General features: G+C 29.4%; 1 protein-coding gene across 2 annotated transcripts in view; it reads left to right on the top strand.

The window, feature by feature from the left end:
• Positions 1–23,901, top strand: part of LOC111642160 (metabotropic glutamate receptor 7-like) — a 54,152-nt gene extending 30,251 nt beyond the window's left edge. The window contains exons 3-5 of one of the 2 annotated variants that reach the window (XM_023388447.1): positions 12–156; positions 22,409–22,945; positions 23,039–23,901. In XM_023388447.1, the coding sequence (XP_023244215.1) occupies positions 12–156; positions 22,409–22,945; positions 23,039–23,901 (1,545 nt within the window). Of the gene's footprint in view, positions 1–11; positions 157–2,989; positions 3,176–22,408; positions 22,946–23,038 lie in introns of those variants that run through there. The other variant, XM_023388446.1, reaches the window with a different exon arrangement.
• The last annotated feature ends 304 nt before the right edge of the window (positions 23,902–24,205 follow it).

The raw sequence follows: 24,205 nt of genomic DNA, 5'->3' as shown, positions 1-24,205 counted from the left end.
TTTGATTTCAGGCATTCAGTGTTTTAGAAGAGTTATTGGCCGAGAATAACATTTGTATTGCCATCAAAGAGAGATTAATCAAAGATTCTGGAGTTGCCGTGGAGCAAGCTTACGATAATATCGTACAAAGACTATTATCTAAACAGAGTGCTAGAGGTATATTATTTCAACTATAAAATTTCTAAAGGTTTTGGATAAGCTTTATAATTATCTATAACGTATTAAATGAGCTTCTGCGATATAGTCATGACTCCATAAAATGGCTGCCCATCAGCAAAAAACAGCTATTTTTGTTCCGTCAGTGACTGTCTTTCAGAACTTATCACATTACTACAATTTCCTGCCTTTTGATTATTTTTGCCACGCCAAGAAGTCATCATATCGTAATAAATTGTGACGAGATGTTCTATTGTTTACCTTTAGGACGGGAGTAAAAAACTACAGGTAATAATGTTAAATAAATAAAAATTAACGACAAAATCAATATCAATTTCACATGAAGATTGTAATATCTGTAAGATATCCGGTTGCGAATTTTTGCATTAAAGGCAGAAAATTAGGGTAATGAGCTGACCACTGCTATTTATTTATACTTTATAATATATAAATTGTAAGAATGAATATTCTATACGCAAGTTTTAACTTATTGAATATAAATTATAAATACTTAAAACTGTAATGTTTATAACATTACATTTTGTATATCGAGTATTAGATACGCGTATAACTATCCTATTGCTGTATATCCTGCACTATTCTATTTATTTAAGTTACAGCATAATTTAAATAAATAGAATAGTGCAGGATTACAGCGTAACAGCGTAATTAAAACACCATTTACTGTATACATTTGAAATGAAAATCAAAGTTAAAAATAGCACAGAAAGAAAATTCTTACTTCGGTAAAGATCAAAATATTTTATTACAGCTTTCAGAAATGATTCTTATATAATCTATGGTATGATACTTTTAGAATTTTTAGAACTGTCAGCTGACGGACGGCCATTTTGTGACACTCCACTAAAAACTTACGTACAACTCGTTAAAAATGTTTTTCTGGTGACGGCACAATAAAAAAGAAAACGTATATTTAATAAAAAGTATTATATGTTTTATCATTGTGCCGCCATTTTTACGAGTTTTACACATTAAGGCTAAGGAGAACTTCGAAATAAAGGCCAATTTCGCCTTGCAGCTTTGTCGTGTTCCGGACAAGTGAGAAAAAGACGGAACGTGAATACACTTTTACTTTAAAGCGATTATTTTATTTGTATGAATTTTAATAATCTTTATACTTTATAAATTTACCGAATTTTAGATGAAAATCTTTATCATATAATTAATTTTGATGCTTTGCTATCCTAAGGTTAATGCTATTCTGTTGCTTTGAAAACGCATTTTATGAAATATGTCTTTACGCAAATATTTCAAATTTATTAAAGAGACCGTATTAATGCTTAAAATATTTTTGAAAGAAACCGATTTATTCATATATTCATTCAGAAAGACAATTTTATTTAATGTAACCTATCAAATTTTTATAATGAAATAAAGTTGTAAGACAATTTTTCTTTTAGTTTTAAATTATTAGTAAAATTAATAGCAAAAGGTTTTGATAATTTAGAAAAAATATCTTTCTGAATCCAATTTAAATAGTAAAATGGTTTTATTAGACTCCGGTTTTATTAAACTTTTAATACACATATTTGCAAATTATTATAAACTTATTAATCTATTTAAATTGGATAACATGATACAATCTTTATATATTTTTTTAACGTTTTCTTCTTTATATTTGGTCTATATATGTTTCTAAAGCATAAATTAAGTTAAATCTAGTAATGTTATAAAGTGGTCCTCGACTTTTTGACAATCGTTTTCAGTCCTTTCTCTTTCGTACATGATAATTAGATGTCTTTAACACAATCTTCGCCTTCCAAATGTTTACTTTTGTGTACAGTAATACCCCGAACTTACGCGATAGGTGGGACCGAGCGATAACCGCGTAAGTCGAATTCGCGTAAGTCGGGGTATAATTTCGCAATTTGTGTAAAATCCAAGTCGGATGTATGTAAGCTAATAAATGTTCTCGTTAATCTTATCTCGTCTTTTGATTCGTTCACAGTTACAAGAAATCACCACACAGAGTCTCTTAAGTCTCCATAGATATAACAAACACGGAAATAAATAACACAAAACAAATTGTAGCTATGTGTCGATTCCGCGCAACACGTCCGAACGTGTAAGCTGAACGATAGTGTGGGGGGAGTGAGTAATCAAGAGTTGAGTGGTGCTCAAACAAAAGACGAATCGACGAGATTTGAAAATCGCGTAACTCCGGGTTCGCGTAAGTCGGGGTAGCGTAAGTCGAGGTATTACTGTATTTTTTTTTCGAAAAACAAAAATTTCCAGCTATCGTGCGATAGTGTTTTCTTCTAGTTTTGCTTGTTATAACAAAATCATTTTATACGGTCTAATGACCAAGGCTGTTAGGGCCTCGACTACCATTCTGGGTCTCAGTTATGAGAAACGTTGTTAAAGTTTTTAATTTTTCTGGAATAAACGCGTTTTTTAACATTATTTTTTAAAAATTCATTTCACTTTTTAAAAACATCTGACAGCACTGATCCCGGCCGACGTAATTGTGAGATCCGGAATATTGGTGAAGGAAATATCGCTTTTTTATTAACAAAAATTGTTAATTAATTAAAACTTTTGTTTATGTAACGCCCCAGAAGAAAAAACGATCTTGCCCGGGATTGTGTAAACTTTCCGGTCTTAAGTAGCAACATCCATTGTTCTCTGCAGAACTTGCATCTCATCTTGCAAAAAGGTTGATAGTTAGCATTTAAATGTCGTCATTTGTTGTATATCCTTGGAACACCTATAACCCTTTAACTCATGTACATCCGATCATGTGGTGGAAATTCCCCACTAAAACGGATAAAAGGCCGTTCTTACCCCCCTCTCAAGGGAGTCTATTACCGAACGCAGGATTAACAACATCGTGCCGACTTTCCGAATCAGCCGAATTCCGATCTCTGATGAACCTCGAATTAAATGAGCGCTTAAGTCGCGATTTTATATAATTTGTGCCGTATTTGTGGATTATTCCTTGGATCGATATTTTAAAGGCATCCACGTTCAGAATCGTCAAAGTGGAGGCTATACAGAGGTATGAAAGCACTGTGAAACTCTCTCTGTCGTATAGAAACCCTCTGTCAGTATAGAAACTTTAGGTCGGTATAGAGCTTTGTGTAGTTTTTGTCATTTTGCCTATTCTTTAATAAATTGTTATTTTATATATGTTAGAAAAATGGTAGACTCCTTTACTCGATCTCGCCCTTCACCTTATCGTCGACCCCAATCACCTCTCTTTACACTCGCCTGACATCTTATCCTGACGATTGAACGGGAGCCTTACACCCCCGTATTCACATAATCATTCGCAACTTCACAATTTGCATTATTCCTATTCTTTTGATTGAAATATTTCATAAAGAATCATAAAAATGACTAATAACAAAGATAAGCTAACTGTCTAATTTCTCAATCGAATCTTATGATACTAATATAGTGTGTTTACAACACTAATACTACATGTGTTTACACTACGGTATCAATAAACTATTAATATCTGTATGATTAAATGGGTTGAAATGATAGTCTAAAAACGAATTATTATTAGTATTACAGCGATGAAATATTTCCGAAGATTTTTTCAGTATTGTCTGTAAGATCTTAATTTATAGAAATATGTAATTAACTTTTTTATTACATTTATACTTTTCCAGCTATTATATAACGGGAAAGTATTGTAATCGTGTCAAATGTGGGGAGGTAGAATGGATAGAATGTCATATCCCAAGTGAAATGGAACTTAATGAAAATTTTACTCGTTATTGGCATTTACAATCTTTTTAAGACCTTAAGATCACGTCTACACGCTGAAAACAAATTAATAATATAAAATATATTTTTTTATTACATCTCATAACAAATGGCGTCATACACAATTTTAATTTTGAGTGTAACAGTGTTTTCTGGACGCAATTTAAAAAATTTGTAAACCTATAATTTACTACTATCGCCCGTCTGTCTGTCTTTCCTTAATTTCGAGAACGAAGTTAAATAGATGGAAGACGACACTAGATATGGAAACCGTAGCGGGAGGAAGTCCCGACTAGCGAACATCCGATGCAACTGGAAATGATATTATTTCAATTCAAAAATTTCCCTTGAAAGGTGGTAGATAATTAAATTCTCTATAATTAAAGGAAAAGTATGACGTACAGGGACAAGCAACAACTAATTTGAGGTGGAGAGCTTATATTTTAAATTTAAAAAATTAAAAATACGATTAAAAAATTGCAGCCTGACATTGTACAATTAATAATTACTCGTTAAACTTAAATAGTCTTTAAATGGATATTTTTATCATAATTCGACAAAATTACTCCATTTAAGCTTTTGTTATTACTTAAATTTTATATTCTAGTATAATTGAAAATTATAGGATCTTTTAAAGTTTCTTTAACTTCCTATTCGAGTGCTGGGAGAGTCGAAAAAGAGTCCTTCTTTATTATTTTGAGAAAAATGTGTTTTTACCTGTTTTATTCACGGGGACGACAGTTTTAACAAACTAAGTCCTGGGGATCCGGGATAGGATTCGGGTGAGGAACGGGAACAGGAATTTTTCGGTGAGGTCTAAATCTGATGAACCCATGATAAACATAGAAAAATTTATTAGTTAGTGCCCATAGGAGGAAAGAATTAAAAAAACAAAACTATTTGCAAAAAATAATCTTCATTGTTTGTTTTTTGTTATTGTTTAATTTGTGCTTTTAACATTTTAAATAATGCGCGAAACTTTCTTACACCATAAAACACTAAAACTTTCCTGTTTTAATAAGAGATTATATTGTTTTTCCATCTACGAAAAACAATAAAATCTCTTATTAAATTGTTTTTGGGAAAGGAATGTCCTTATAAATCTTGGAGTATTATTGCTTCTAAATCAATTGCTTTGCATAAATCATAAATATCATTTCAGTCACTAATACAGGCTATATAGAGAATGAGCATATAGTATTTATATTTTCTGTCACAGTTTTTCTGAGAAAGGTCAAGATAAATCAATGAAAAGATAAAAGTCGAAACGAATAAGTCGAATTTCCTCTTATTCAAATTTCACTCGTTAGATTTAAATGTAAGATAAAAACAGGTAAAACTAAAAAGAAAAGAAAATTAAATCGAATTCAAAACTGAATATTGGAGTATTTTAAAATTTTTCCAACGTATTTTATAAGTTCTCAACTGTTTATCATCCTTCTTTACGTTTTCAGCTTTCATTCTTATAATAAATCAACTGAACAAAAAGAGAAGAAAATGTTGAAATTTCTTACATTTTCTATATCAAGTTACGAGTACTTTGAAATATGCGAATTCGAGATCAAAATTGAAGAAAAATATTGTTAAATGGCCTTTGTATCTTATATTAGTAAACATAAAAGTACAAATTTTTAACTACTCATCAGGAAAATCATTATATTAAATATTAAAATTCTTAACTTCTTATTACTATTATTATTAAGCGTCAGCTATACAGCTGCCCCTTGGTAATCCGACAGGTATAGGACCAAAGGGGTGCCGGATTACCGAAAGTGGTTACATATTTGGCATTGTTTTGCTAGCAGTAGCCTACAATATTCCTTACTCCAACTGTTCGAACAGAACTGCTCACGGAAAATACACGAAATGTGTGTCATCGTGTAAGAATTTGGTGGGGAGATTCACGTCGCGACATGCTTCTGTGCAAGCAGACGCCTAACGGGGACGGGTACAGTACTTTGACGGGAGGTGCGTCGGACTACTGAGCATGTCGGGTTACAAAACGTCGGACTATCAAGGGACAGCTGTATTTACTTTAATTTCCTTTATTTAAATTGCTTATTGAAATTTAACTTAACTTTTATAGTATATTCTTTTTATATTGGAAATAGATTTATATTTCATTTTATTTTAATATATATGTTACTGTGAATGACCGATATCTGGCGAATGTCAACATTCTCCGGTGAGTGTCAGCATTCACACAGTCGTTTCGTGTATGTACGAAATATTTGCTAAATATTATTATTTCTCACTTACACCGCAAATGTCGACATTCAGCATGCACTGATGGTGAATGTTGAATAAAAGTATTTTTATTACATTTTAAGACAAAAATGCAATTTTTTAATATGTCAAAATAAGAGAAAGCTTAAGTACCAGCACATGTAAATAAACTGTTGAACCTAAAACATTCTAAATCATTAAAGAAAATAATACAATAATAAACTTACACATAAATTATGTGATTAACGTTATACAATCTTATTTATTGAAACAACTTAAACTGTTATGGCACTTTGAATTGCACAAGAGTCCCTTGCTTTTACAACTGCATTTATTCGTGGAACACTTCTGTTTGCAATGGCAGCGTGTATAGCCTTGCCCTCCACTTTTCGAATTAGCTACAGCTGCTTCTCTCAGCGATATTTCTTGAAAAGAAATCTGATCTATGGAAAGTAAAGTAACTTTTCTTTACAAATTACGAACTGATTACGGGAATAAAGCTGCTTGAGGGTAACATTTTTGTTTGCTAATTTATAAAAGTCGGAGTCTTCTATTCCAACAACAACCGCCAATACATTTCGGGCATCTGTGCGGTCAGGGACTTGTATTCGTATTATATCACCAATTTCAGCAGAAGGAAACGGCGTAGAATTAGCGATATACTGTCGCCTCCCTGTCGACATGGGCTTCTCGGGTGTCGTTTCGACCTCCACCAAAGCTTACCTGTGCTTGTCGACATACACCTGCGATTGTTCGAATGTATAATAATATAACCAAATATTCGGTCTTTCACAGTAACATATACATTAGCATATTTTATTACTTAAAAATATAATGTGTTTATGTTTAGGAGACACTTTTATAGAGCCGGTTCTAATATATATATATATATATATATTTGTAATATATTTGCTATAAATGTGTATACATATACATTTCAAGCTGACTTAGAAGTGTTTTGTTGTATCAAAGTTGTTTGCAAGAAACTTGTCTATACGATTGAAAGTGGATTTATACATAATTTACAGATTTAACTGAAGCAAAGAAAACTAGAATTTAAAAATTCAATAATTATCCAATAACTATTTTTTAATATAGTGTAAAAATTTGTCATCATTTCTGGCGAAAAACATTTTCTGAATGTTTTAAATTTTAAATGAATAATGATTACTTCAAGTTATGATTTTTAAGTCTTAGATGTAGATAACAAAAGCATTGAAATAGTTTGTGTAAAAATTATTGTTTTACAGTAAACTGCTTTAAGTCATTTTTGAATAAATTAATCCAAACAAAAACATCTGAGATATGAAAAATTTCGCCAAGTAAAAATTTATGACAATTTAGACGACGGTCAAAATTTTTCTTAGGAATTTTTATTTGGTAAAGATAAGCTTAAAGGTTAAAGTTAAGGTAAATACAGGTAAAAATCTTGTGCTCCCAACCGCCAGCTTATCGATACTCCGTTTAGAAAAATCGTTATAAAAATTTTAATTGGCATAAATTTGAGTTTTTGTAATTTTGAGTAACATCTTGAATGAATTCATTTGTTTCCATGCAATTTTATCCTTATAGGCATAAAATTTAGCTGTAAAACTGAATTAGCGGTATGGAAAACTCCCGTGAACTTTGACCTTTCGACCCGGAATTTTCGCCAGAACCTCACTGATAATGAGAAAGGCTTAAGTTTAAAGTTTGAGCGTTTTAGATTCAGTAGTTTTTTTCTCTACGAGCGTCTGCAGTGCTGGATTAAGAAAAAGAAGAAAATACAGTTATTTTGGTGGTTTTTGCACTTCTCAATTGCTTATACTGTATTTTGGCAATCGCTTTATAGAAAATCTTGAAATTTTGCACACTACGTAAGAAAACAATTGTCTTTCGAACGAGATATTCAAAATTACTTCACGTATTTTGGGGTGGAGAAATCGACTCCAAAAAATCGGCAACTCTAATTCCTGTACATATGCTCAGTCACTTTTTTACTTGGCAGGGAGTCACTGTCGTGACGCCTGATTTCTTCATATTTTTTCCGCATCTTACTATCTCTAAAACCAATATAAGCCTATTTAGAAATGTAGATGTTTTACCTTAGAACATTCTTAATTAAATTTTCGGCCGCTACTCTTTCGTAAAAAAATATTACTTCTAGTTTAGATTATATTAAAATATATTACAAACGAATTTAAGACGTCAGAAAGTAGGGAAAATTTTAGGAAAAAAAAATAATAATAAAGTTAAATTTGATGGAATAACGTAACATCAGGAAGATGTGCCAATGCAATTGTCTCCTGGGAGAACTTTCTGCCTTCTTTGTGAGTTGTAGACACGTGAAGAAAACTGGAAAAAGTGTCACGCAACCAGTCCATTGTCAAGGCTCGAGCCCGCAACTAAATACTGTTCTCTGGTTTTATCCACTCGAGCACTGGTGAGCATTTTGTTAGTTTTAATGAAACTTGTATTTATGTTTCGCAAACAATTTTATCCAAACGATTCAGTATAATTTAAAAAATAGAACATAAATATTAAACGTAAACAATTGCGTAAACTCAGCTGTATATGAATTCATTTCGCGAAATAAATTTAGAGTTAATTAGATATCTCTGCAACTCTTCAATAGAGGTTACCTTTACTGTGGTTATTTATAAAATAAATGAGATAATTACGCAAACGAAATTGGAAATTTTGTTGCTCTGAAGAATAGTAATCTAATTTCGAAGAAGTTGTAATGTTTCAAACGATGACGTAAATGAAATGAATAAGTTGTAAATATAATTTAAATTATCACGTAAACTGAAAACAAACGATTCACTAGGAATTTTAATAGATGCAATATAGATTTTAATATAATAGACTATGTAATTTAACTACCGTACTATTGTATAATATTCGTATATAGCTAAGGACGTTTAAGTAGAATTCTAAATATCTAAAATTAACGAATTTAATAACCTATTAAAACATTATCATTTTAATAGGTTATTAAATTCGTTAATTTTATATACATAGAAATTATTCTGAGTTATTATACACTTGATATAATTTTGTCAATTAGACAAACTTGACTTTTATCATATCTTTAGATTATATTGTATAGAACATACTGCACTTCATATTAACAGTTTACNCTGTGAAACTCTCTCTGTCGTATAGAAACCCTCTGTCAGTATAGAAACTTTAGGTCGGTATAGAGCTTTGTGTAGTTTTTGTCATTTTGCCTATTCTTTAATAAATTGTTATTTTATATATGTTAGAAAAATGGTAGACTCCTTTACTCGATCTCGCCCTTCACCTTATCGTCGACCCCAATCACCTCTCTTTACACTCGCCTGACATCTTATCCTGACGATTGAACGGGAGCCTTACACCCCCGTATTCACATAATCATTCGCAACTTCACAATTTGCATTATTCCTATTCTTTTGATTGAAATATTTCATAAAGAATCATAAAAATGACTAATAACAAAGATAAGCTAACTGTCTAATTTCTCAATCGAATCTTATGATACTAATATAGTGTGTTTACAACACTAATACTACATGTGTTTACACTACGGTATCAATAAACTATTAATATCTGTATGATTAAATGGGTTGAAATGATAGTCTAAAAACGAATTATTATTAGTATTACAGCGATGAAATATTTCCGAAGATTTTTTCAGTATTGTCTGTAAGATCTTAATTTATAGAAATATGTAATTAACTTTTTTATTACATTTATACTTTTCCAGCTATTATATAACGGGAAAGTATTGTAATCGTGTCAAATGTGGGGAGGTAGAATGGATAGAATGTCATATCCCAAGTGAAATGGAACTTAATGAAAATTTTACTCGTTATTGGCATTTACAATCTTTTTAAGACCTTAAGATCACGTCTACACGCTGAAAACAAATTAATAATATAAAATATATTTTTTTATTACATCTCATAACAAATGGCGTCATACACAATTTTAATTTTGAGTGTAACAGTGTTTTCTGGACGCAATTTAAAAAATTTGTAAACCTATAATTTACTACTATCGCCCGTCTGTCTGTCTTTCCTTAATTTCGAGAACGAAGTTAAATAGATGGAAGACGACACTAGATATGGAAACCGTAGCGGGAGGAAGTCCCGACTAGCGAACATCCGATGCAACTGGAAATGATATTATTTCAATTCAAAAATTTCCCTTGAAAGGTGGTAGATAATTAAATTCTCTATAATTAAAGGAAAAGTATGACGTACAGGGACAAGCAACAACTAATTTGAGGTGGAGAGCTTATATTTTAAATTTAAAAAATTAAAAATACGATTAAAAAATTGCAGCCTGACATTGTACAATTAATAATTACTCGTTAAACTTAAATAGTCTTTAAATGGATATTTTTATCATAATTCGACAAAATTACTCCATTTAAGCTTTTGTTATTACTTAAATTTTATATTCTAGTATAATTGAAAATTATAGGATCTTTTAAAGTTTCTTTAACTTCCTATTCGAGTGCTGGGAGAGTCGAAAAAGAGTCCTTCTTTATTATTTTGAGAAAAATGTGTTTTTACCTGTTTTATTCACGGGGACGACAGTTTTAACAAACTAAGTCCTGGGGATCCGGGATAGGATTCGGGTGAGGAACGGGAACAGGAATTTTTCGGTGAGGTCTAAATCTGATGAACCCATGATAAACATAGAAAAATTTATTAGTTAGTGCCCATAGGAGGAAAGAATTAAAAAAACAAAACTATTTGCAAAAAATNATATATATATAATTATTAAATACAATATATTCAATAATTAATAACTTCTTATTACGTTATAGATGAATGTAGCTTCTTCGTGTTTTCCAGCAGATAGCGTTAAAATTTAATGCTTTTTCTATGGAAAAATCCTTTTCCAAACTTTTCGAAAATGGAAACAGATAGATCCGAACAATTTTTTGCTTTATAAATCGTATTTAATTCTTCTATCAACGTAATGTTGTGAATTTTGAAAACTAAATTCATTATTTATCTACAAATTCTTAAAGTGATAGAAAAGTAACAAATTCGATTTACAAAATTCAGAACCTCACGCTGATAGAAGAATTAAATACGATTTATAAAGCAAAAAACTATTTGGATCTATCTGTTTCCATTTTCGAAAAGTTTGGAAAAGGATTTTTCCATAGAAAAAACATTAAATTTTTAACGCCATCTGCTGGAGAAGGCGTGCATAACCAGAGTTCACACAATAGTCATATGTATTAAGTACATAATTATTGCACATGACTAATCAATTAATTAATTTAATAACAGTTTTTATAGTTATTCTGTAATAATAAAAATTATACAGAATGCAGTATAATAATCTGTAATATTTGTTTAATATTCGTTGTCTGTCATATTGCATGATATGATGTACTGTACATAAACACGATGCTTATAAAAGACCAACAGCTTAGTACTTTTTAAAATTAACTAATTATCAGTAATTTTTATAAGAGTATTTTAGTCAAATTTTTAAAATTATTAACTTATTAACACTAATCGTATGTTAGAAATATCATTTTTAATCTTTTATAAATGTTCAACAAGATCTGTATTACTGTATCGTGATGACATAATCTTTCAAAAGAGTTGTACATGAAAGAATTTCTAGGATTAGCAACAAAGAAAAATGGTTAATGTATATTATTCCAGGTACACATTTGTTAAATAAGATTTTTCATATTTAAGCTTTACATTTTTAATTTTAGTCTTAAAAGTTGAACATTACTTTAGGCAAGAAAACACGCGAACTAAGTCGTATATAATTGGGAATGTGATTACTTCAGAAAGTTCCAACTCTCGAAGGAAACATGCCAATTTTATAACTTCGTAAATTATATAACAAGAATATATAATTTATAAACTTTAAAATAAGTAATATGCCAGATTTTATTCTAATTTAACTTCGAATGCGAGTTTAAATTTTTTCCTGTTATCCAAGATACAGTATAATTTGTTTTAACACGTACATGTCCAATGAATTAATAAATATTTGTAATTCGAAGACACGCACACACGCTCGTCTGTTTACGCCACAAGAAGACAAACTTCTATTAACAAAATTTCTCAGCGTAAATGTAGGCATATACATATTATTTGTATGCTTTTAGGAGGGGACGAACCAACAGAAGATGGTCGATTAAGTTAATAGTAATTTTTTTTTTTGTGTGTGTGTGTATAGATATTTATTAATTCTAATTTGTGGTTTTATTGTTTTAAGTAATAAAACTTTTATAGTTTATTTCATTAGATTTTTAGATTTCTACTTATTTATTCTAAACAATGCATTCAATAATATTTCATAATGTATGAATATTTAATTTAATTCGTATAGCATTAACCCCTACATTTAAAAAAATCTATTTTCTATCTTATATTTTGAGTACAATTTAATTGATAAAATCATATTAATATATTTTATTCATAATGATACGTTAATCATACATTTTCAAATAAAAGTGATACCAGTGGTTGCTACAGTTTTTCATGTAACTCTTTAGATACATATCTAATATTTTTTAAGAAGGGTCACGTTAGGTGTAAAAAAAATATGGCAGGTACAAAAAAATATATAGTCAAAAATTAACAGGAATTTTTTATTATTATTAGCAACTTACTTAAATCAATATGAAAATTTCAACTGATTTTTCGAAAGAATGCCACCAAAATTGGGATTCATTTTGTGACAGCCAATATTAAAAACTTCTACGATCGGATGGCGGAGCTGTTAAAGTGCTCTAGGAGGACAGGTTGAATCCGGACAAATCGAAAAATATGTCGGTCTTCATCCTTCACCGTTCAGCCGCTTTATTGTGGGCCTGATTCGATCAGGCAAACAATGGGCTTACTAAGAAGATCCTCTTAGTGCCCAAAGGACGAGAAAAGTTTAAAACATATTAACATTTTTTTTAGATATTCGTTGGGCAGTAATATTCTAAATTTCGATTTTATATCTTTCACTTCTGAAAAGGTTTATTTGCAAAAATATTAAGAGCATAAATAAATAATATCTTTCGTGCGAATTTATTAAGACTTAAAATTATTTTCTGGTCGAGATGCGTAAAAATTTAAGAAATTATTTTGTGTAAATAAGTTTACATACAAATTAATTGAAGAAATCTCCATTAATTCTTTTCAAAAATGCATATGCTTTGAACAAGTTCGAATGTTAATGATTAAATGTTGCGATGAAAACGATATACTCGTCCTTAGATTGCATACCTCTGCATTATATAATAGTACTTTAATTTGTGCAAATTAGTTTTCAATCTGTACAAATTAAAAGTAAAACGAAAATACTTTTAATTTGCAAAACTTTTAGTTTATCAATTAAAAATTCCTTTATCCTAATTTTCTTAGATGTATAAAAATTTGAGAAGAATTTTATGATAATTTAATTAAAAATTATTTAAAATTATTCTTTAAAACTGTTTAACAATAAATACTTAATAAAGTAAAAATTTAGATATAAATATTTAAATTAGGATTACATTTAATTTGGGTTGTTGGTTATAGTGTATTACAGATAATAATTTCAACTTGATTTAAGATATTCAGAAAAATAAAATTAAAAATTAAGTGATATAGAGTTATGCAATTTCATACAATTTTAAATAATTCAATTAATATTTAACTATAGATTTGCTGGCTAGGCAAAAGATAAGATAAACCGGTTTAATTAGGAGAGGAACAGTCACAATTAACAAAAAAATTCGTTATTAAAAAGAGTTTTAATGTGGATACATGGACTTACACAACTGACATAGCAACAGTGGTCATAACTTACACTATTTGCGGTCACTATTTACTATCTCTTTTTCCGCTTCTCTTCCACTTTTGCCATCACCTCATTGTCCAACAGTGGCAGAGTGGATAAAACCAGTGAACATTAGACGTGGGTTCGCGTCTCACCAACAGCTTGCCATGTGGAATTTTCCGAGTTTTCTTAACGTTAGTAAAATCTAAATAGGAGCCATAAAAGACCTCCCGGGGGACATTCCCCCATCGGTAGATCGCCCATGTGTCGCGTTGTTGTAATCGAATAAAACAAACTATCACCCCACGTTCTTTTTATTTATTTTCCCACATAAGTAATATATCAAAATATATATAAATGGTTTGCTGTATATTAGTTAATATGACGATTTTAGTCTCTGTAANATTTTATAACTTCGTAAATTATATAACAAGAATATATAATTTATAAACTTTAAAATAAGTAATATGCCAGATTTTATTCTAATTTAACTTCGAATGCGAGTTTAAATTTTTTCCTGTTATCCAAGATACAGTATAATTTGTTTTAACACGTACATGTCCAATGAATTAATAAATATTTGTAATTCGAAGACACGCACACACGCTCGTCTGTTTACGCCACAAGAAGACAAACTTCTATTAACAAAATTTCTCAGCGTAAATGTAGGCATATACATATTATTTGTATGCTTTTAGGAGGGGACGAACCAACAGAAGATGGTCGATTAAGTTAATAGTAATTTTTTTTTTGTGTGTGTGTGTATAGATATTTATTAATTCTAATTTGTGGTTTTATTGTTTTAAGTAATAAAACTTTTATAGTTTATTTCATTAGATTTTTAGATTTCTACTTATTTATTCTAAACAATGCATTCAATAATATTTCATAATGTATGAATATTTAATTTAATTCGTATAGCATTAACCCCTACATTTAAAAAAATCTATTTTCTATCTTATATTTTGAGTACAATTTAATTGATAAAATCATATTAATATATTTTATTCATAATGATACGTTAATCATACATTTTCAAATAAAAGTGATACCAGTGGTTGCTACAGTTTTTCATGTAACTCTTTAGATCAGTGGTATCTAATATTTTTTAAGAAGGGTCACGTTAGGTGTAAAAAAAATATGGCAGGTACAAAAAAATATATAGTCAAAAATTAACAGGAATTTTTTATTATTATTAGCAACTTACTTAAATCAATATGAAAATTTCAACTGATTTTTCGAAAGAATGCCACCAAAATTGGGATTCATTTTGTGACAGCCAATATTAAAAACTTCTACGATCGGATGGCGGAGCTGTTAAAGTGCTCTAGGAGGACAGGTTGAATCCGGACAAATCGAAAAATATGTCGGTCTTCATCCTTCACCGTTCAGCCGCTTTATTGTGGGCCTGATTCGATCAGGCAAACAATGGGCTTACTAAGAAGATCCTCTTAGTGCCCAAAGGACGAGAAAAGTTTAAAACATATTAACATTTTTTTTAGATATTCGTTGGGCAGTAATATTCTAAATTTCGATTTTATATCTTTCACTTCTGAAAAGGTTTATTTGCAAAAATATTAAGAGCATAAATAAATAATATCTTTCGTGCGAATTTATTAAGACTTAAAATTATTTTCTGGTCGAGATGCGTAAAAATTTAAGAAATTATTTTGTGTAAATAAGTTTACATACAAATTAATTGAAGAAATCTCCATTAATTCTTTTCAAAAATGCATATGCTTTGAACAAGTTCGAATGTTAATGATTAAATGTTGCGATGAAAACGATATACTCGTCCTTAGATTGCATACCTCTGCATTATATAATAGTACTTTAATTTGTGCAAATTAGTTTTCAATCTGTACAAATTAAAAGTAAAACGAAAATACTTTTAATTTGCAAAACTTTTAGTTTATCAATTAAAAATTCCTTTATCCTAATTTTCTTAGATGTATAAAAATTTGAGAAGAATTTTATGATAATTTAATTAAAAATTATTTAAAATTATTCTTTAAAACTGTTTAACAATAAATACTTAATAAAGTAAAAATTTAGATATAAATATTTAAATTAGGATTACATTTAATTTGGGTTATTGGTTATAGTGTATTACAGATAATAATTTCAACTTGATTTAAGATATTCAGAAAAATAAAATTAAAAATTAAGTGATATAGAGTTATGCAATTTCATACAATTTTAAATAATTCAATTAATATTTAACTATAGATTTGCTGGCTAGGCAAAAGATAAGATAAACCGGTTTAATTAGGAGAGGAACAGTCACAATTAACAAAAAAATTCGTTATTAAAAAGAGTTTTAATGTGGATACATGGACTTACACAACTGACATAGCAACAGTGGTCATAACTTACACTATTTGCGGTCACTATTTACTATCTCTTTTTCCGCTTCTCTTCCACTTTTGCCATCACCTCATTGTCCAACAGTGGCAGAGTGGATAAAACCAGTGAACATTAGACGTGGGTTCGCGTCTCACCAACAGCTTGCCATGTGGAATTTTCCGAGTTTTCTTAACGTTAGTAAAATCTAAATAGGAGCCATAAAAGACCTCCCGGGGGACATTCCCCCATCGGTAGATCGCCCATGTGTCGCGTTGTTGTAATCGAATAAAACAAACTATCACCCCACGTTCTTTTTATTTATTTTCCCACATAAGTAATATATCAAAATATATATAAATGGTTTGCTGTATATTAGTTAATATGACGATTTTAGTCTCTGTAATCCAAAAATATTCTTGGTAGACAAATCTCACAGCAATCTTATTGGCAAATTAAATTTATTTTGTAAAGACTACATCAAATGCATTTCGGGCTGGTCTAATATTTTCCAGTCCCTCTTCAGTGAATAACCGCTGGTGGTAATTACAATGATATTTCCATGGGTAGGGGTGGTAAAATGTTTAAAAATCTTTTCCACATACGTGTATAATAAACATACTAAAACCAACTAATTATTAAAAATTCATTGACAAACAATTGTAAAGATAATTCCAAAGCACTACAAATTTTTAACCTCATACCATCAACACTTTACAACGTCACTCAGTAGACCATCAACACTTTACTTTGGTAAAGTGTTGATGGTCTACTGATGGCTTTGGAATCAACACTTTACCAAAGTAAAGTGTTGATGGTCTACTGAGTGACGTTGTAAAGTGTTGATGGTATGAGGTTAAAAATTTGTAGTGCTTTGGAATTATCTTTACAATTGTTTGTCAATGAATTTTTAATAATTAGTTGGTTTTAGTATGTTTATTATACACGTATGTGGAAAAGATTTTTAAACTTTTTACCACCCCTACCCATGGAAATATCATTGTAATTACCACCAGCGGTTATTCACTGAAGAGGGACTGGAAAATATTAGACCAGCCCGAAATGCATTTGATGTAGTCTTTACAAAATAAATTTAATTTGCCAATAAGATTGCTGTGAGATTTGTCTACCAAGAATATTTTTGGATTACAGAGACTAAAATCGTCATATTAAGTAATATATCATTTTTATAGCTGTTTTATATAACACGAGTTTGATATTGATTATTATTGCTATGAAGACGTTAGACAAGTATTAAAAGTTGTAACAGGAAGAAAAAATTGTTTTTAAATCCTATTGTTTACGAAATATTTTTATATGTTCTACTCCAAAAATCTGAAAATATTACTACCATGAAAGATTCTTATACAATTAGCTATCGAAGATTTTTTATTTCTTTCGAAGATTAACTACAATTCAGAAGCGTGCAAAAAGCCATTTATTCCCTTAATGGATCTACGGAGGATAATAATTTCCAATTTTCTTTTTCAATTCGATTTTCTGATTGTTAAACCTTGACATTTTTCTTCGAAATTTTATTTCTTTACATAATGATAAATGCTTCAAAATTGAATTTCTTGTTTCTAAAGATAACATTTCTTACATGTAAAAATCTATATAATAAAAATTCCATTTAAATCGAATTTTTGAGTAAAGTTGATAAAATTTTTGAAATTGCTAATAATTATTTTATTAATATTAATATTACTTATTCTTAATTAGAATTTTTTGAGGTCTTGATATGAAATTCTTTTATTTACTCATTAAATATCCTCAACGTACAAACCTATTGATATAAATAAAAATCCAGCAACAAGTTGCTGAACTTTCCGGGCAACATTTGGTGGTGCCATTTGTTACGATATCTTACTAGAATGAACTTTTTGTATTTTTAATTATTATAAATTGGCAAAAAACTTAATTTTGAGGATAAGGATGGGTTTTATAAAAAAATTGTAAATGCTAATAACAAGTAAAATCGTTATTAAATCAGACCCTACTGGAAATACACACGATCCCCTTTATCTCCACACCCCTTCGACCTTTAACCACCAAAATTTAATAGCATTAATTCCCCTAATACATAAACCTCCTTGTAAAATTTCAGAAAATTTCGACGAAAAGCACAGGAGTTACTAAGTTTCAAAGGATGAACAAAATTGTGCCTCCCACCACTAACATCCATATATACAAAAAGAAAAAAAAACGAATTTTTCTAAATTTCTCGACGTTTCAAGGTGTCCTAAGTCCAAAAATGTAAAAATCTTGGTGCAGGAGGGGTCATTTTTTGACGATTACTATATTTTTCCTGTTATATATAACAGCCGGGAAAGTAAAACTTGTGTCGACTAAAAATCAATTTTTTAATGTTTAAACGTTTAAATCTTTATTTATTTATTTATTTTACAATAATTTTCACGAAAATAAGATTTTTATAACAGGAATAAAATTGAAATAAATAGTAATAATTTTTCTATGGAAGAGAATAAATAAATACATTTACATCATAAATTGAAGTCAATATAGTCCTAATATTACTTAACTTATGTTTATTTTTCTTCCGTCAGTTTATTTGATATAATGAGCACTATTTCTTGTTTATAGATATTTAGTTGTTGTTATTTAGACTTATGAAGGTACTGAATATTAAAATTTTCGATATTTGACAACTGAAAATGATCTCGAAGACAAATGTTTATATTCTTAGTATGGCAATTAAAAATAAAACATGATATTTATATATTTTTATAAAGTATACGTATGTAAATATACAAATTTACAATATTATATTTTAAATTGTGACATACGTATATAATTTTATTGAGAAAAAATATAAAATTTAAAAATATTGATTTGGATTATTTTGTGAATTAAAGAATAAAGTAGTGTCTAGTCTTTAAATTTTATATTTTATCATTCTATTGGCTTATTTTCTAAGTAGTATGTAATAGCATGAAAATTATTCGTATCGATAGAGTTATTTAATACAGTATTAACATAATTACACCAATATTAAATTTATTGAACGAGTAGATAAAACCATTGAATGCATAGTTGGTCGTGGGTTCGTATCTGACCAACGACTGATCACATTGAGTTTCTGCGTTTTTTTCTTGTGTCTAATACATAAATGGGTCAATTTCACATAGAACGCTTTAACAAGCGGCATCTCCCTTTACAAATCACATAAGTGTTGCGTTGTCTTATCCAATAAATTGTAAATTTCTTATAAAAATATAATTTTAATCCCATTTTACTTAAGATAAAATAATAAATTATATATATATATATTGAATTTGTCGTTATTATCCTGAACACATTATATTAAATGGGTGGTATGATATTAAAATGAAGAAAATACAGTATATAAATTATTATTTAAGCTTGTTATAGTTTCTGATGTTATCAGAAACGAATTAAAGTTGTATATCCATCTTAATTGTATTCTTCCATGGTTCGTTCATAGATGATCGTTCTCTCAACCAATGTTATGCTTACTTATAATAATTACAACGAGAATAAAAGACAATCCAGTACAAATATTATTTAAGCCTTTAAACAAGTATTTTTTTAAAATTGAATTGGTATTTAATAACAATTGAATAAAATTTTTAATTCAATTGGTTATGATTAAAAATCTTATAATTTTCATTTTCCTTTATACTCGATAACAACTTTGATCCAGTTTTAAATTATATTTTTTCTGTACTATTTACGGTCTAATCAGAGTGGTTATGTTCATAGTATGTAGTCAGAATTATACTGGCAACATTTGAAGTATTCTCCTTTATGCTATCTCTGAGATTCATTTGAGAAAATATAGAGACAACATGGGATGAGAGGGACAGAAATTCCTCCGGATTTATTCACGAAGATTTAAAGGTTTGGTCCATATTTTCAATAATTTACTACTGTATTTTTATGCACGTGGTTTTATTATTATCCGTTTGTCTTAAATTACATTCGCTTATCTATAAACTTTATTCTAAATACTCGTAAATTGTAAATAATAATTTCAACCATTGTAGAGTCGGAGTCGTAATCGGTAAAACTATTTCGACTCCTACCTTCAATTTTACTATTGGTAAAATTGGTAAAAATTGGTAAAATCCTACTATTGGTACATTTTACCAATAGTAAAATTGAAGGTAGGAGTCGAAATAGTTTTACCGATTACGACTCCGACTCTACAATGGTTGAAATTATTATTTACAATTTAAATATGAAAAATACTTTTTAATTAGTATTTACAGAAATTTTTAGAAACTTGCCACTTCGAAAAATTTAGATATCGAAAAGATATTCACCAATAAAAGCCATTTCCAACCAAAATTTTATGTCTGTCGCACGGGACTTGCTCTATTTTCAGAAAATAGCTTTTATTAATTTAAACAAATATATTCACATCGCCTAGAGAGTTGTATCTTTTATATAACATATGCAGGGTTAGGTATGTTTTCGCTATTACCAAACCAAAAATTACGAACATCGCGCAATATTTCATTGACTGCATTTTGTAAAAAATATATTAATCTTTATATTTCTTTATTGTTTTTTTTGAATATCTCGTACGCTACGCGAAAAAGACTGAACGTAAGTAGCGTATGAGCCACTCAAAAAGCGAATGATTTTTCAATTTGTGAGAGTATTGATTGAATGCTTTCAGATAGTCTATTAGCACGCAACACGAGGCGATCTGCCAATAGGAGAAATGTGCCTTCCGAAGGTCATTTAAGGGAAATTGGCCCCTATTCAGGCGTTAATTAATAAAAGTGGAATTCTTTAGGTTGTTAAGATAAAGTGCGTTACTTTATGTAGCCTACTCGAAAGTTTTTCTAAGGTAAATTCGTTATATCCATTTTTCGATTCTCACCGTAAATTTTAGTACAGTCTTAAATAGAGAAATTTTAAATAAAAATATTTGGGTACCCAGTGCTACCTTTATTATAAAAGAAATCGCATTTTGACATTTGACATTAAAAAAAAGAAAAGAAAAAGAAAAAGGAAAGGAAAGGTCGGAATTGGTGTAGCACATTTCAAATTTGCGGAGTCGAACTTTTTGTTTATCGACTATCCACCACACTGGCTTCAACAAATGCATTGAACTCGGAAACAGTATAATTATAAATATATTCTAATAATATCAAGTTCAAAGCTATGTTGGTTTGTTGAAATATATCTCCACATTATCCACATATCATGAACGGGCGCTATTAAATGTTCTATTAATTATTATTAATAGAATAATGGTCGTTCGAACGATTGAACGTAGAACAAAGAACGTCGGGTCTTTGTTAGAGAACATATAAAAACTCTGTAAACCATTTACAGGTAAAAATGAATTGGTTCGTTGGCATCTTTATCTTTAACATAAGTCTGACACAAACAAGATTTATGTGGTGAGATCCTGAGCTTTTGGTTGGTCGGGACATGCAATCCAAATTTGCTAGTTTCACCTCCGTCTAAATTCTATATATTCCAAATTGTAGGTTGTATANATATTTCTTTGTCGATACAAATATTGAAACTATTGTCCGAAAAATATACCTCAAATACTTATTCTAAGATTAATAAAAATGTAATTTAAGTTATGAAAGAGTTTATTTTTTATTTAAACTATAAATTAGACATGAAATATCGAGCTATACTTATGAAACCAATATTTTATATATAATATACGGTATATGTTTGGGAAATCGGATATTATATCATAAAATTTGGTTTTTATTTTTGATTAGTAATTTTTGGCATTATAATTTACTGTTTTCTCATCACATCTTTTATAATTTTTTAAATACAAAAATATACTGTAGTTGAAAATAATCTTGTACAGTACAACATAATTTTTAAATTCTGTTGTACAGTACAACAGAATTAAAAAATTTTTTATTCTTAATTTCATTTAAGATATTTTTGTTGTTTTATTATTTTTATTCATTTTTATATTGAATAGTTTTATTTATAAAATATTTATTGACGTAATTATTATGATTATAATTTTGTTAATAAAAAATTAAGACAAAATATTGTTTTTGAAGAATGAAACAAGTTCTAAGTAAAAGCGTATTTTCTGTTCTCTTTTTTGTTTTTCTTCTTTTAATGGAATTAATATATTATAATCTATCTTTTATATATTATTTGTTTATTGTAAACATTTTTATATTAAAAAATAAATTATTTCCAGGGGTAATAATTTTCGGTTCTGATCAAGAGGTTGCTGGAGTAATGAGAGCAATTCGCAGGAACAATGCAACAGGAACTTTCTCTTGGATAGGCAGTGATGGATGGAGTGCAAGGGCTCTGGTATTCGAAGGTAACGAAGATCAAGTGGAAGGTACTCTTTCTGTACAGCCAAGAGCACATCCTGTGAAAGGCTTTGACGAATATTTTCTTAGTAGAACGGTCTATAATAATCGAAGAAATCCTTGGTTTATAGAATATTGGGAACATTATTTTAACTGTCGATGGCCAAATAGCACTGATACCCCATTTAATGGAAATTATACTCGTTTCTGTACAGGAAAAGAGCAAATGAATTTTGAAAATGGTTACGAACCAGAAGGTCAACTTCAATTTGTTAGTGATGCTGTATTAACTTTTGCTTATGCATTGAAAAGAATGCATCAAGAATTATGTCAGGGGAAATCTGGATTATGTCAAAGAATGAAGCCTGTTAATGGAACAATTTTATTAGAATATTTAAAGACAGTATCTTTTACAGGTAACATTAATTTTAATTATTAGTAATTAGTAATGAAATAATTACGTCACTGTATATATATTCAAACCGTAATTTAAATTATTTTAATTATAGGTATGAGTGGAGACGAGTTTCGCTTCTCTCCATCTGGAGATGGTCCTGCACGTTATAACATAATTCATTTCAAACAAATATCTCCTGGAAATTACAAATGGATTCAAGTAGGGGAATACAAAGATGGCGAACTCGAGTTGAATCTCTCTGAAATCAGATTTAGAATGGATAATCCGAATGTACCTATTTCAGTCTGCAGTTTACCCTGCAGTAAAGGTCAAGCTAAGAAGTTTTTGGAAGGAGAAAGTTGTTGCTGGCATTGCTTTAACTGTTCTCGTTATCAATTCTTAAAAACTGAGACACTTTGTGCAGATTGCCCTCCAGGATTTTTACCGGATGCAGAACAAGCGTCATGCTTGCAGATACCGGAATCTCATATGACACCTGGATGTTCATGGGCTTTGGGTGCTATGACATTCTCTACTTTAGGAATTATACTAACAGGATTTTTCACTACGGTATTTCTGAAACATAATGACACTCCAATCGTTAGAGCTTCTGGAAGAGAACTCAGTTACGTCTTACTCTGTGGCATTTTCATGTGCTACATTATGACCTTTATTTTGGTACAGAAACCATCAGATATTATATGCGGTGTTCAGAAAACAGGCATCGGCTTGTGCTTTGCAATCGTATACAGTGCCATATTAACTAAAACTAATCGCATTTCACGTATTTTTAATGCTGGAAAGAAAACTGTCAGCAAACCAGCATTCATATCTCCTCAATCTCAGTTGATCATTTGTGGGGCTTTGGTTAGTGTTCAAATATCAATCACATCAGTTTGGTTAGTATTTACACCACCCCGTGCCATTCATTCATATCCTTCACGAGAAGAAAATCTTCTAGTTTGCGCTGCGTAGAATGATACTGTATTCGAAGAGTGATAAGAAAATTTTAAGAGAGAAAAGGGAATCATTATATAACGAAAATTTTTATTTTCAGCTATGGGCTTTTGTTGTATTTCTGAATAAAACTCTAAATTTTTTAATGTAATTTTCGTTTCTTTAATAAACACAAGAAACAAATATTCTATTTGTAATAGAAATTATGCTTTAAAGGTTACTTCTGTTTCTATTTTAAAGCACGAATAAAAAGTAAAAAATATAAAAGACAAAAAATGATTAAAAGATTTCATAACTTAAGTATCTCTAATTTACACCTTCA

The sequence above is a fragment of the Centruroides sculpturatus genome, unplaced genomic scaffold, assembly GCF_000671375.1.
Source record: "Centruroides sculpturatus isolate CEXI.00-Female unplaced genomic scaffold, Cexi_2.0 scaffold1573, whole genome shotgun sequence".
In the NCBI taxonomy this organism is placed as follows: domain Eukaryota; kingdom Metazoa; phylum Arthropoda; class Arachnida; order Scorpiones; family Buthidae; genus Centruroides; species Centruroides sculpturatus.
The sequence above is the reverse complement of the archived record's forward strand: the minus strand, read 5'-3'. Positions and strand labels throughout refer to the sequence as shown.